At 46.6% G+C, this 14,960-nt stretch overlaps 1 protein-coding gene across 1 annotated transcript in view; it reads right to left on the reverse strand.

Annotated features, from left to right (window-relative positions):
- COL22A1 (collagen type XXII alpha 1 chain) overlaps positions 1–14,960 on the reverse strand; it is a 791,008-nt gene that overhangs the window by 499,425 nt on the left and 276,623 nt on the right. Inside the window, exon 5 of the mRNA XM_029592071.1 lies at positions 9,049–9,160. Within this exon, the coding sequence (XP_029447931.1) occupies positions 9,049–9,160 (112 nt within the window). The remainder of the gene's footprint in view (positions 1–9,048; positions 9,161–14,960) is intronic.

The raw sequence follows: 14,960 nt of genomic DNA on the forward strand, positions 1-14,960 counted from the left end.
GGTTCCCGGCACGCGCATATGGACGCAGCTATTTTATAACATGCACGTGTAGGTGCACGCGTGTTATAAAATACAACTTCCGTGCGCATATCCACACCGGATTTCAATATCTGCGCATGCATGTGCGAGCAGGTGACCAGTCGCGCACGTGGGAATTTTAGAAAAATACATGTGGCAACGCTTTTCAGGATGTTCCCAGTTCCCTCCCAGTCCGGTCCAATTAAGGAGTGGACTGGGAGGGAACTTCCTATACCCCTACCTACCCTTCCTACCTTTTCCCCTCTCCTCCCTGACCCCTAACCCCTACCTACCTACCCTAGAATCTTTTGTTTTTTTAATGTATCCGCTCCTCCGAGCTGGTGCAAGTTACGTGTGCCGGCCTAATGGCCGCTGTCCCGGCCAGCCCTCTCCCCGCCCCCGGCCCTCCCCTTTTCGATGGCCTGGCACTTCTGTGCGTATTGGGGGATACACGCGTGGGCCAGGCCTTTTTGAAAATGCGCTCGGCGTGAGCAGGGCCCGGCCACGCATGTAGCCTCTGGATTTTACGTGCATGGGCCATCGAAAATTCGGGCTTTATTGTTCCACAAAGGGCACAGCTTGCTGCAATAAATTCCACAGCAGATTTCTGCAGATTTGCCACATCATTTACCGAGGTCTCAGCAAAATCAGCAATTTTTTGGCAGAAGTCAAACCAGTCTGAGATCCATCTGGTTTAATTTCAGATCAGACTGGTTCCCACATCTCTTCCGTTTGCACATCCTTAGAAATGAGTTAAGTTTAAAGATGCTGTGAAAAATATTTTGGATTATCACAGTATATCACTAACGTATCTCCCCCTGAGTGAAAGAACATTACTGTATAACACTCCACTAAGTCTCCCAGGATTTCGAGAGTTATCATTGAATCAAGGTGCCAGGCAACTTGTCTCACTCAGTGCAGCTTGGTTTGAGGTCAAGTCCCGGGATTTCCCTGAAGTCCATAGCAAATATCCATAATATCGTGTGCCCTGGATATTGGCAAAATCCACAGTAGATTGGTGGAAGTTCACTGCAGGCCATTAAAATCCGTACTGATGTTTCCCTAAACAGAACTTCTGTCACTCCATCACGGATTCCACGGCAAGCACGCCAATTTAAGTACATGTATGTAGATAGATAGATATTGTATCTATTGTAGATCTCTACATTCTGATGATTTCAAGTTAGGTTGTGTGCATTTCTGAATAGCCCTGTTTTTATCTCTCATTTAAATCTCTTTCTATCTGGCATCAAACGCAGCATCTCAGGTAGGGCATTCCAAAGTTTTGGACCCGCTATGGAAAACACACGATCTCTTACTTGCGTCAGATATGGGCTCCGTATTGTGGGGAACAGACAATAGTCCCTTTATTTTGAGATCTTGGTGTTCGATGCAGGGTGCACAACAGAAATGCAAAAGGGATCCGTCTTTGGGAAGGCTGCATCATTGGCTTTAACCTTGCCTGCCTGCTTTCCTGTAGCAAGCATCAGCAAATTAAGCAGGAACACTGAGGTTGCAACAGCAGAGTCGGTGCTGCCTCAGCAAGGACAAAGTCACCCCTGATGGAAAAGGTTGATAAATGGCACCCTGAGAAAAGCAAGTTTTGCTTTTCGCCTGGACATCTGTAAGGTAGCAGGCAAGCAAAAAAAAAAAGCCTGTTCGCCTCTCTCTTGCAAAGTCCTCAGGACCGAAACATTCCCCTCTGCTGCAACTGTGCTTCCCGGCTCCTTGCTTTCTCGGTTCCACCTCTTCTGTATGTGTTCACCCGGATGTCAGAAATCCACAGGACGCATGTGGCCATGCCGTCGTTGTGGAGCTTGCTGGGTCCTCTGCTTTGTTGCCAGCCACAAGCGGCCACTGCGGGTCCAGACGCAACCTGCTTTCCTCGGTCACAACCACGGAGCCTCGTCCCGGTTCAGCGAAAGGCCAGAGCCACCCTCGGCACTGCTGACTGCCATTCTAGCCTCACATTGAACTAGTTTGTCCCTGGAATGACATGCTATGAATGGGATCTGATAAAAGATCGCGCTCTCTTATGAATGCACTGCCTGCAGCTATTGTCATGCTTCATTTTCAAACCAGTCCCCTCTGCTTATTTTTACGTAATGCTGAGCAAGACCCTGTGTCAGTCCAACCACATAGAATTATATAATGCTAATAATTTTTATTTATTTATTTATTTATTTATTTATTATTTTTATTATACCGAGTTTCATGATATGAATCACATCAACCCGGTTTACAATTAACAATGTGAATAACTGCAGAGAGTAACATGGTAGAAACATTTCCCAATTCGACATCAAATATAATAAGAAACTTAACAAATAAAAACATTGTAACAATATTTAGGATGTGAGGAAGTTACAAAAAACAAGGAAAAATAACTAGGATCTGAAAGGGGAGGAAATTAAAGAAAGAATATTAACATTTTAGCCAACTGTATCAATTAATAAATATGTATAAAATTATAAAATATAGATGGGTAGGAAAGATTGACCAAATATGAATTGTAGTGAAGTATAATAATATGTTGTTGTCACTGCGTGTGAAGTTAGTGGGTTTTTGTTACAGTTCACTAACTTTTGTGTTTATGCTGATGGGTGGAGAATTTAATCCAGATCTGGGAATGCTTTTTTAAAAAGCCAAGTTTTTAGTCTTTTCCTAAAAGTTAGAGCGCATGGTTCTTGTCTTAAGTCCGGGGGGATGGAGTTCCAAAGGATTGGACCTGCAGATGAGAGAGCTCTTGAACTGTAGGATTTGTGGTGGTAGGTTTTGGCATGTGGAACCTGTAGTGATTCTTTGTAGTGTTCCCTGATGGGTCTGGCAGATGTGTGTTTTTTAAAAGGGATTTGTAGGTCGAGTTGAGTGTGTTGATGGATGTTTTTGTAGATAATCATGATGGTTTTGTACATAATTCTGAAGTGGATCGGTAACCAATGAAGGTCTTTGAGGATGGGGGAGATGTGGTCAATTTTCCTGGAGTTTGTGAGGATTCTGGCTGCAGTGTTCTGTACTAGGGATGTGAATCGTTTTTCAACGATTAAAATTATCGTCCGATAATGTTTATATCGTCTTAAATCGTTATAGAACACGATACAATAGAAATTCTAACGATTTATCGTTAAAAATCGTTAAATCGTGTTAGTGTGCACTAACTCGAGTTAGTGCGCACTAACTCCCCGTTAGTGCGCACTAACTCGATTTAGTGCGCACTAACTGAAAATGATACAAATAAACACTTTCCAGGTCACTGAAGGTCAGTTAGGAATGAATATGTGTTCCTATTGGCTGGCTGCCCTCTTATCTATTGATATTACCAAGGTTACCACTGAGGTGATGGTTGGGGGGATGGGAAATGGAACTGGAAACTAACGAACACCAACAGAAAATGAAACAAAGTGTTCACACTTCCCAGGTCAGTAAAGGTCACTTAGGAATGAATATGTATGTATGTATTCCTATTGGCTGGCTGTGCTCTTATCTATTGATGTTACCAATATGGTTGGGGGGATGTGAAATGGAAACAGTTGGAAGCTTGACAAAAAAAGTAATGTAATGATCAGCACTCACGTGACTAGAACTTGTTTGTTTATTATTTTTGTTAGCAGGCACCTGAAATGCTAGTGCATGTTGAATTTGCCAATCACTGTGCATTTTAGAAAGGTGGTCCTGGCTGGAACTGTACACAGTTCAAATATATGTAATTGATTGTTGGTAAGTGTATTTTTTAAGTAGCCACACTGGCACCAGTATGTTTACTTTTCCTCCTACTTAACTCACTAGCTCAGCTTTGTAAGAAGGGCTTCTCTGCTTGTGTGTTGTTTTTGTTTGGTGTGAGGAGAGCAGAAACATCAGATCTTTATTCAATCTACTACAGTCATCTCTTACAGTGCCCTATCCCTATTAATACCAGGAGTGTTGTGATCTTCCTGCACACAGTGCCCTAACCCTGATACCAGTCTGAGGCAGCTCCCTCCCTGCATTACTAGTGAGAGGCTGGCTTCACAGACAGGGGGGAGCTGCCTGACCCTCACTCCTGACTTCCCCCATGTCCCAGCTAGTGAATGGTGTGTGGGTGAGGGGGGGGGGAGGATGGTGAAGTCTGAGACAGCTCCCTCCCTGCATTACTAGTGAGAGGCTGGCTTCACAGACAGGGGGGAGCTGCCTGACCCTCACTCCTGACTTCCCCCATGTCCCAGCTAGTGAATGGTGTGTGGGTGAGGGGGGGGGGGAGGATGGTGAAGTCTGAGACAGCTCCCTCCCTGCATTACTAGTGAGAGGCTGGCTTCACAGACAGGGGGGAGCTGCCTGACCCTCACTCCTGACTTCCCCCATGTCCCAGCTAGTGAATGGTGTGTGGGTGAGGGGGGGGGGAGGATGGTGAAGTCTGAGACAGCTCCCTCCCTGCATTACTAGTGAGAGGCTGGCTTCGCAGACAGGGGGGAGCTGCCTGACCCTCACTCCTGACTTCCCCCATGTCCCAGCTAGTGAATGGTGTGTGGGTGAGGGGGGGGGGGGAGGATGGTGAAGTCTGAGACAGCTCCCTCCCTGCATTACTAGTGAGAGGCTGGCTTCACAGACAGGGGGGAGCTGCCTGACCCTCACTCCTGACTTCCCCCATGTCCCAGCTAGTGAATGGTGTGTGGGTGAGGGGGGGGGGGGAGGATGGTGAAGTCTGAGACAGCTCCCTCCCTGCATTACTAGTGAGAGGCTGGCTTCACAGACAGGGGGGAGCTGCCTGACCCTCACTCCTGACTTTCCCCATGTCCCAGCTAGTGAATGGTGTGTGGTTGAGGGGGGGGGGGGAGGATGGTGAAGTCTGAGACAGCTCCCTCCCTGCATTACTAGTGAGAGGCTGGCTTCACAGACAGGGGGGAGCTGCCTGACCCTCACTCCTGACTTCCCCCATGTCCCAGCTAGTGAATGGTGTGTGGGTGAGGGGGGGGGGAGGATGGTGAAGTCTGAGACAGCTCCCTCCCTGCATTACTAGTGAGAGGCTGGCTTCGCAGACAGGGGGGAGCTGCCTGACCCTCACTCCTGACTTCCCCCATGTCCCAGCTAGTGAATGGTGTGTGGGTGAGGGGGGGGGGGGAGGATGGTGAAGTCTGAGACAGCTCCCTCCCTGCATTACTAGTGAGAGGCTGGCTTCACAGACAGGGGGGAGCTGCCTGACCCTCACTCCTGACTTCCCCCATGTCCCAGCTAGTGAATGGTGTGTGGGTGAGGGGGGGGGGGGGGAGGATGGTGAAGTCTGAGACAGCTCCCTCCCTGCATTACTAGTGAGAGGCTGGCTTCACAGAGAGGGGGGAGCTGCCTGACCCTCACTCCTGACTTCCCCCATGTCCCAGCTAGTGAATGGTGTGTGGGTGAGGGGGGGGGGGAGGATGGTGAAGTCTGAGACAGCTCCCTCCCTGCATTACTAGTGAGAGGCTGGCTTCACAGACAGGGGGGAGCTGCCTGACCCTCACTCCTGACTTCCCCCATGTCCCAGCTAGTGAATGGTGTGTGGGTGAGGGGGGGGGAGGATGGTGAAGTCTGAGACAGCTCCCTCCCTGCATTACTAGTGAGAGGCTGGCTTCACAGACAGGGGGGAGCTGCCTGACCCTCACTCCTGACTTCCCCCATGTCCCAGCTAGTGAATGGTGTGTGGGTGAGGGGGGGGGGGAGGATGGTGAAGTCTGAGACAGTTCCCTCCCTGCATTACTAGTGAGAGGCTGGCTTCACAGACAGGGGGGAGCTGCCTGACCCTCACTCCTGACTTCCCCCATGTCCCAGCTAGTGAATGGTGTGTGGGTGAGGGGGGGGGGGGAGGATGGTGAAGTCTGAGACAGTTCCCTCCCTGCATTACTAGTGAGAGGCTGGCTTCACAGACAGGGGGGAGCTGCCTGACCCTCACTCCTGACTTCCCCCATGTCCCAGCTAGTGAATGGTGTGTGGGTGAGGGGGGGGGGGGGGAGGATGGTGAAGTCTGAGACAGCTCCCTCCCTGCATTACTAGTGAGAGGCTGGCTTCACAGACAGGGGGGAGCTGCCTGACCCTCACTCCTGACTTCCCCCATGTCCCAGCTAGTGAATGGTGTGTGGGTGAGGGGGGGGGGTGGATGGTGAAGTCTGAGACAGCTCCCTCCCTGCATTACTAGTGAGAGGCTGGCTTCACAGACAGGGGGGAGCTGCCTGACCCTCACTCCTGACTTCCCCCATGTCCCAGCTAGTGAATGGTGTGTGGGTAAGGGGGGGGGGGGGAGGATGGTGAAGTCTGAGACAGCTCCCTCCCTGCATTACTAGTGAGAGGCTGGCTTCACAGACAGGGGGGAGCTGCCTGACCCTCACTCCTCCGGGGTATTGTGACCTTCCTGCACACAGTGCCCTATCCCTGATACCAGGGGTGTTGTGATCTTCCTGCATGCAGTGCCCTATCCCTATTAATACCAGGAGTGTTGTGATCTTCCTGCATGCAGTGCCCTATCCCTATTAATACCAGGAGTGTTGTGATCTTCCTGCATGCAGTGCCCTATCCCTGATATCGGGATGTGTGCAAGAAGATCACAACACCCCCGGTATCAGGAATAGGGCACTGTGTGCAGGAAGATCACAACACCCCCAGTATCAGGAATAGGGCACTGTGTGCAGGAAGATCACAACACCCCTGGTATTAGGGATAGGGCACTGTGTGCAGGAAGATCACAACACTCCTGGTATTAATAGGGATAGGGCACTGTGTGCAGGAAGATCACAATACCCCTGGTATCAGGGTTAGGGCACAAGTTCTAGTCACATTGACTGATCACATTACTTGTTTTGTCAAGCTACCAACTGTTTCCATTTCCCATCCCCCATATACTGTCAGTAGGAAACTTGGTAACATGAATAAATAAGAGGGCAGCCAATAGGAATACATATTCATTCCTAAACTGACCTTAACTGACCTGAAAAGTGTCAAATTGTATCATTTTCAGTTAGTGCGCACTAACTCCCAGTTAGTGCGCACTAACTCCCGTTAGTGCGCACTAACTCGAGTTAGTGCGCACTAATCGGAAAAAAACGATTTTTAACGATTTTTTTAACTTAAAAATCGTGCCTAAGACGATTTTCTTGCCCTGCCACACGATTTCTATCGTTAAGACGATATGGAAAACGATTCACATCCCTATTCTGTACCATTTGTAGAGGTTTGGTGTAGGAAGCTGGGAGGCCTAGTAGTAAAGAATTGCAATAATCTAGTTATTCATGCTGTACAGTGCAGTGCTGTACAGTGCAGAAAATGCCCTGCACGGTAATTATGCAAAGGTGCCTTCTCCAATTATGTATATTTCTCAAGTGCTACCATTGGCAGGATCCTGCTTCAAAGCAAGGTGTCAAGTACAAACTATTATTGCCACTATAAATATCATTTAATTAAGGAGATATTACAGTAGCTTTCCCCAGAGTACAGAAGACTGGCGATCACAATTTGCTCTTTGGTGTAGATTATTCTGGCAGTGATCCGGTGTGTATCCAATTTGGCCAAGTTTTCTCGGGAGCTATCATCTGCAAATATTGGCGACACTATTGTGATCAGGAGGGAGTTTTTTTCAGGGGGGGGGGTGTGCCAGTGCTGAGTACCGGCACTTTTTCCTTCACCTGCCCCCCCCACCCAAAAAAAACCCAAGCATCTGGTGCCACCTCCAGTCCCCACTCCCTATGTCTTCAATACGGAGAAGGGACTTGGGGCAGAGGGACTGAGGCTTGGCCCTTGGGGAAAGAGAAGAGGACTTCAGCCTGTCTATTGGGAGGAGGGAGGAGAGAGAGACAGAGAGGATCCAGGGGGAGGGGAGAAGAGGGAGAGAGCAAAATAGTGTGAGTGGGTGGGGTGGGATGTGTTGTGGTGGGGTTGCTGAGCCCCCCCCCCCCCATCATCATTCTTTTGTGTGTGATAGGGCGGTGGGAGTGGGGATGGCTTATGTCGGGCCATCCATTTATGTGTGGAGAGAGGTCTTACGTTGGAGCTGCTGTTTTTGTTGTATTCCAGTCTACAATGAGAGAGCTAACATGAGAGGATCCAGCCCCCAAAACTATCAGTTCTTTTCCGATCCCCATCGGTGATGTCATCGCCCAGAGATGGGGGATACAATTGGGTACCTCTTCTAGAGTATTTTGTCCAGATCTAGAAGGTGCACCTCCAGAAGGACGGAGAGAGAGAGAGCAGAGGCAGTCCAGAGAGGAAGCGCTACCCAATGGCACAAAGCCTGCACCATAAGCCCCCATGAAAGGACCTAAATATGGACGCCCGAGAGGAGAGGAGGAAAAGGATAGAGGAGAGGGGGTAGCATCGACATTCGAATACCTCAAAGGTGTGTAAGAAGCGAGCACCTTTCAGTAGAAAGTTCCAGAACAGGAGGTTATGTTACGTGGCTGAAAGGGGGTAGGATGTGACAGTAGCCGAATTAAAGTACTGGATAAGCATATAATGATTACAGCAGAATTCATTTTTACCAATCGGCCTCATTTGAAAACTTCCTTCTTTATACTTTCCTGTCCAGAAGCCTAAAATTCATCTATTTTCATTGCCTGCCCCCTTCCCAAATAAAAACAAACAAACCTGGGTCCTATGTGCTCTGATTGTTATTATTCAAATAGGAGGGATTTTTTTTCCCATTTTGTGACTATGGAAAAATGTTTCTTTTTTTTTTTTTTTTTTAAATAAGACCCTTCACTTTATTCTTGCATTAAGCTTGTGGCGCACTGTACAGAAAGTGAACATGTACAACTACAATAAATAACCAGGTTTTTGTGGCGTAGCCCAGCTTGTAGTACAGTGAGTTTTACTGTGGTTTCTGACGCCAGAATTCACTGGAAATTCAGGCCTAGAAGATGTGCTTTCACATTCATTTACAAAATGTAAGCCTCGCCTAGCAAACATTCCTAGGTGACGCACAATAAAACATGCATGCCTCAAAATACAGACTATCGCATGTGCCACGCACCGCACAGCGTCGAGTTTCAATGCTGCCGGGAAGACGAGCAGAAGAAGCGAAAATGGAAAGCTTACTCAGTCTGTTGCACTATCGGGAAGGTCCCCAGGCGGACGTAGGAACTTTGAATTCCATTCTCCTTCAGTCCAAATATTTCTTGCACGCTGAATAACTCCATTAAGTCAAACCCTGCCAGAAAACAGATTATTAGAAGTTAGCAATAAAGCAGGTGAACAACCAAGAGACCGGCAGGTCATGGCTTCAGGATAAAGAGTGGGAAATATTGACGTTGTGATCCCACACTGGCCATTTCCTTCTGGATTGCAGGCATCTAAGATCTCACTGTTTGTTTTCTTTGGTTTTTTTTACTCTTAGTTCAATTTGTTGCGTGAATGCCACAGGATTTTCTCTCTTTATGAAGTAAGCAACAGAATAAAACATGTCAGAGAGAAGATCCAGAGTGTTGCATTCTCAGTACACCATTTTAGGAACATGCATACAAAATATAAGCTGTCTGTTCAGACTGAAAGAAATGTCACAAAACTTTGTTAGCCTTCGAATTGGAAAATTAGGAGTACATTTTAAAAAAGCCCTACGCACACCAAATCAGGGAGATATGCACGTCTCTCGGGCCCGGTGCACGGCGTGCGTATTTTAAGGAGTGTCCATGGACACGTGTATCTCCCGGCACATGCACACACAAAAAGTCAAAAAAGGGGTGAGGCAGGGGCGTGGTCTCAGCGGGGCATGGGCGTTCTGGGAATTTAAATGGAGACCTGCGCGTAAGTATTTACTCGCACAAGCACCTGCCGGGGTTGCCTACTGTGTAACTTTACTTCTGCTTTAGATGGCGTGTAAGTTATAAAACAAAGAAAACTAGGCTAGTCAGTGGGGTTTTAAGGGTTGGGGCAGGTAGGGTAAAAGAGAGGTCAGTTAGCTGGGGGAGTTAGGAAGTCCCATCCTGTGACTGGGCAAAGTGGGAACGAACTGGTTTAACTGATAATTGCGTCAGCGCGTGTGTATATCAAAATCCCCTTACTTACACTGTACAAGCAGCACATGCGCGCATCCATATAAAATGGCACGCACGTTTACTCGCGTCCAGCTGATTTTATAAGATGCACGCATGTTATAAAATAGCCGCATCCATGGGTGCGAGCCGGCATACGCGCATTCATGTATGCCCGCATGGCTGTTTTAAAGTTACTGTCTTAGTATTTAAAAATATCCTGAGAAAGTAATGCATTCTGTTATATGTTTGTAGTGAAGGTAAGACTAGTAGAAAGTGCTGGGCTAAAAATACAAGAAAGTGAGGATCTCTGGTTATTTTCAGGAAAGAGACTGTAGATTTTAAAGACTCCCCAAACTCTCCTGTTGATGTAGCTCAGCCTTGCTATCAAGGAACAAATTCTAGGGATAAAAGGAAAACTATATTTTTACTTTGCATGATACAACCTTTGACATTTTGCTTGAGAACAGGAAAGTTTACCAAATGTGCCAATAATGATAGTAACACGCACAGCAGGCCCTATGTGTTGAGCCTTTTTCTTATAGACACAAAACTGGGAAAAATCCTTTCGCACCTGCACACTTTAGTGTAGTCCCCCCCCCTTGTTATATAAACGCACAAATAAACGTGTAAACGTCGAGTTTTAACTGAGCAAATCGCGTTATTTGGCAGCAATTCACATCAGTTTTCATCGAAAGAAATACAATACCCTCTTGCCCCGCCTTATAACATCATCTTATCCAAATGGAAGCTAATTAAAAAAACTGATAGGGATGCATACTTTTTTGAAATAATAATGGAAAACAGGACAAATGAGCCCGTTCTCGTTTTGAATCAAATAAAGCGAATCTGGTGTGTCCCCCCCCAAAAAAAACAAAAACTTTATTCATTTTCAGCAAAGTATTGCAAATAGCCTGTACTTGGCTGAAAAGGAATAAAAACAAACAAACAAAAAAAAATAAATAAAATAAAAGACCACAAAACAAAATATGAAACCCCGCCCCACAAAAAATGAAAAACAAAAACTGAAACAACATTTTGGGCCATGCAAGTCCCTAAAAACCAATGAAAATAATTCACAGAGGTTTTCTTTCTTTGCACTGTACCAGTGGATGTAAGGTTACTATTTTACCAGGTACTGAAAAAAAGTGGTTGTATTGGTAAGAAAATGTGCAGGAACTCCAGCCGAACTAGCAGAAGAGCCGTGCTCTGCGTTAGCTCTTGCTACATGCCAAGAAAATTAGGACTGATGGGGAGACTTACAACACACAAACTGTTTGGAACTCCAACTCTCTCGCTGACGCAATCAGTACCTGGAGAGCCAGGCTTCATGCCTGCGTCTTCCTGAGCACAATATAAAACAAACCCTGCATGCTGGCAATCAGCTTTTCAGCTTCAGTAGAGCTGCAATACTAAACATTTTTTTTTAACACAAACGCCCTATACGGTCATAGGCACAGGCCCCCAAATGGCCAAAGGCTAGTATAATAGCACAAGGCAGTATGCATGGCCCTGTTGAATGTAATTCCCAAGTGATGCGCTGCTCTGTGTCAGCTCTCTGCTTTGAGGTGTCCTAAATCTTAGCTCATGGCTTGCAGATGTGGAAAAAAAAAATACTATAGGAAATGAAGTAATACCTCTTGTCTGGTGCTCTGAAAAAAAAAATTGATATACGGTAAGGAAAGGTCAAAAGAGAAACGTAATCCACTTTTGTTAACAACTCTCTAGTGATGGAACCTTTGATCTCCTGTCATCAGTCCTGAAGCTCACAGGCTAAAGAAACACAGACTAGCAAAAAATGACAGTTCCCTCTTTGCCTTACAGCATAAACATGGCATGACCCGTCCATATTATAAATTGCTTGATAGCTTTGTTCATTCATTGATACGCATCCTTCATCTTTCCTAGACAGAATGATAAAGAGGAGACACAATCCTCAGAAAAACAAATTCCCATTTGTAAGTGTTTTTTTTCACTTTAGTCCTGCTTTTCCTATGAGGAAAGGCTAAAGAGGTTAGGGCTATTCAGCTTGGAGAAAAGAAGGCCGAGGGGGGATATGACAGAGGTCTATAAAATCATGAGAAGCCTAGAATGGGTAAATGTGTATTGGTTATTTACTCCTACAGATAATATAAGGACAAGGGGGCACTCCATGAAGTTAGCAAGTAGCACATTTAAAACAAATCGGAGAATATTCTTTTTCAATCAATGCACAATAAATTCTGGAATTCATTGCCAGAGGATGTAGTTAAGGCAGTTAGCATATCTAGGTTTAAAAAACGTTTGGACAAGTTCTTGGAGAAGTCCATAAATTACTATTAATCAAAATGACTTAGGGAATAGCTACTGCTTATTACTGGCATTAGTAGCTTGGGTTTTATTTAATGTTTGGATATTTGCCAGTACTTACCGGTATATCCTGGATTGGCCACTATTCGAAACAGGATGCTGAGCGTGATGGGCCCTCAATCTGACCCAGTATGGCAACTTCTTATATTCTTTGTTGTTAATATAAAAACAAGACAATTGTCTTGAGATATAAAGCCCCCTTCCCCCCTTCTAGAATGGGATATGCCCCTGATTGCTTGAAGTAGGTAAGTTGGGAGAGTAATGGGTTTGGCTCATTGGTGCTCAGAGGTTCATGATGATTGGCACTTGTTGGGTCCGTCGGTGCCTGACGCCCTCTCTCCGCCCTCCTTACCTCTCTGGTGCCTCCCTCTCTGACCGCGGGAAGATTGGCTGCCACGGCGTTCTTCTGCCACATTTCCTCTGGCGTTCCAGTTCCGGCTCGACGCTGCTATCTGCCATGTTCCTGGAGGCCTAGGGGCGCGCGCGTGGCCCCGACTGAAGTACCGGCGATGGTGCGAACTTCGGGGGCATCCCCCGAAGATGACGTCACCCGCGACGGATATTTAAGGTCTCAGTATTTGCTAACACATTGAGTTAGCAAGGGTTTCGCTACCTAAGCTACTCTGCCTCCTCGGACTTACCAGAGGTACCCGCTCCTCGGGGGCCTCACTCTCTCTCCTTTGTTTTTCAGGTGACAGTCTGGAAGTGGTACTCGCTCCTCGAGAGCGCTTGTTTCCAGACTTGCTCCCTATGCTCTTTTGCCTGGAAGTCATCACTACCAACTACATCAGCTACATCAGTGAGTTATCATCGCTTTCTCAGAGCTTTCCCTGGAACCAAGTACTCGTTCCTCGAGGGCCTATACATTCCAGCTCCTGGGCTTCATTGGGACATTGTGTGAGTGTTGTCATCTGCATACCCTACCTGCTCACTATATCTCCGTTTCTCTACAGCTCAGCCTCCAGGGATCGCTGTTCCAGTATCTGAGGAACTACAGCCCAGCCGGGCTCTTCCAGCTCACTACTGCCATCTCTGGTGGTTCAGTATACTGTCTAATAAAAGAACTAGTGTGTGTTTGTCTCCTAACTCTGAGCCTGACCGGTGGTCCCTCTTGGGATCTTCCCCTGGGGGAGTGGTCATCTGCCACCGGCCCAAGGATCCACCCACAACTCTCCTATATAACAACAGATTGCTAACTCCCTAGCAGACTGCTAACTCCGATAACAACAGATTGCTAACTCCTATCAGGCCTCCCATCAGGCAACAGATCCTGAACAGCACCAATGGTCTGTCATCTGTTTACAGGACGCAGGATGGAAAGGAATGGCTTGGATCAGTGCTATTTTGGATCTATGAGACAGAAATTCTGTCAGCTGACAAATTTGCCATTTGATTATGCTCTAATGAAGGGAAGCTTTCATAGTGCTCAAACTGGTGGCAACCCCTCCCCCAGCATTCTGGGTATCATTTCTTCAACCTCAAGCACCAGGCATATTACGGTACAAGTTCAATTCAACTTCCTCTTAAGTATGGTAGAGACAAATTGCATTCCAGGTTTAATCCTCACTTAACTTTCCTTCAAACGGACTCGAAATCCATTTGCTTTTGTTTTTCAAAGACTTTTGAGGTGGGCCGCACAATGAACCAGAACTATAGAACCAGAACGGTGGCTTCGCTAAATGAAAATGTAATGTAGTGTTACGTTATCCCGCTGCCCCCAGATCCCGCAAGTGGCTTACAGAATTGGGCACTTTTTAAACTAATTGCTGACAAAATGTGCTGACCTTCTGTGAGTGCACACGGAAAGAGTGTGAGGACACTGCTGAGCAGGATGCACCTCGGGAACTACCTCACCTTCATTTTCTCAGTGATCGCATGGCGGCACCTCTGCAGGCCTGCATGACATCCGCAGAAGGGACCTCACTCGTGCACACCATCTCCGCATAGTTTTCATGATGCTCCAGTAAAAGTAATCAGAAACCAGTGCACTAGCAGTAATCACAAGGATGCCCAACATTCAAGGAAACGCCTGCAGTGTAGCGGATGAGGACCTCAACCCCCAGCATGACACAAGCTGCAGGAACTCAATAACTGATAATCCATTTACACCCTAAATTGCCATAATTGAGGTGGGCTTTATTTTCCCTTTAAAAAGTGGTCAGCTTTTGCTTTTAAATGGAAGTACAATAGGCATGGGCATTCATTTCATTAGTTTCAGAGTTACGCATGTAACTCAAGGACTTTGTAGTACATTCGTAAAAATCAGATAGTGTGCGTATAACTTGAGTTACTAAAAGTCCACACATACTATTTTTTATGCGTATACTATAAAGTCCGTGAGTTACGTGCGTAACTCTGAAATGAATTAAACAAATTCACATCTCTAAAACAAAATCTAAGAAGGACTCAGAGCAATTCTGTAAACAGGTTGAGGCTGATATTCAAAAGCCACGTAGATGGAGAACTGAAAAGCTATCCATCTAAATGGCTTGGCCGAGATATTAAATGGCTTATCTCCTGCTAGAATTTAGCCAGATAAGTCGGGGGCACTCCTGGGGCAGGAGATAGGCATTCCAGGGAGGAGCGGAGTTAGCCAGATAGGTTAATCAGCTAACTCTGGACACGCCGCAG

This window comes from Rhinatrema bivittatum, chromosome 2, assembly GCF_901001135.1.
Source record: "Rhinatrema bivittatum chromosome 2, aRhiBiv1.1, whole genome shotgun sequence".
In the NCBI taxonomy this organism is placed as follows: domain Eukaryota; kingdom Metazoa; phylum Chordata; class Amphibia; order Gymnophiona; family Rhinatrematidae; genus Rhinatrema; species Rhinatrema bivittatum.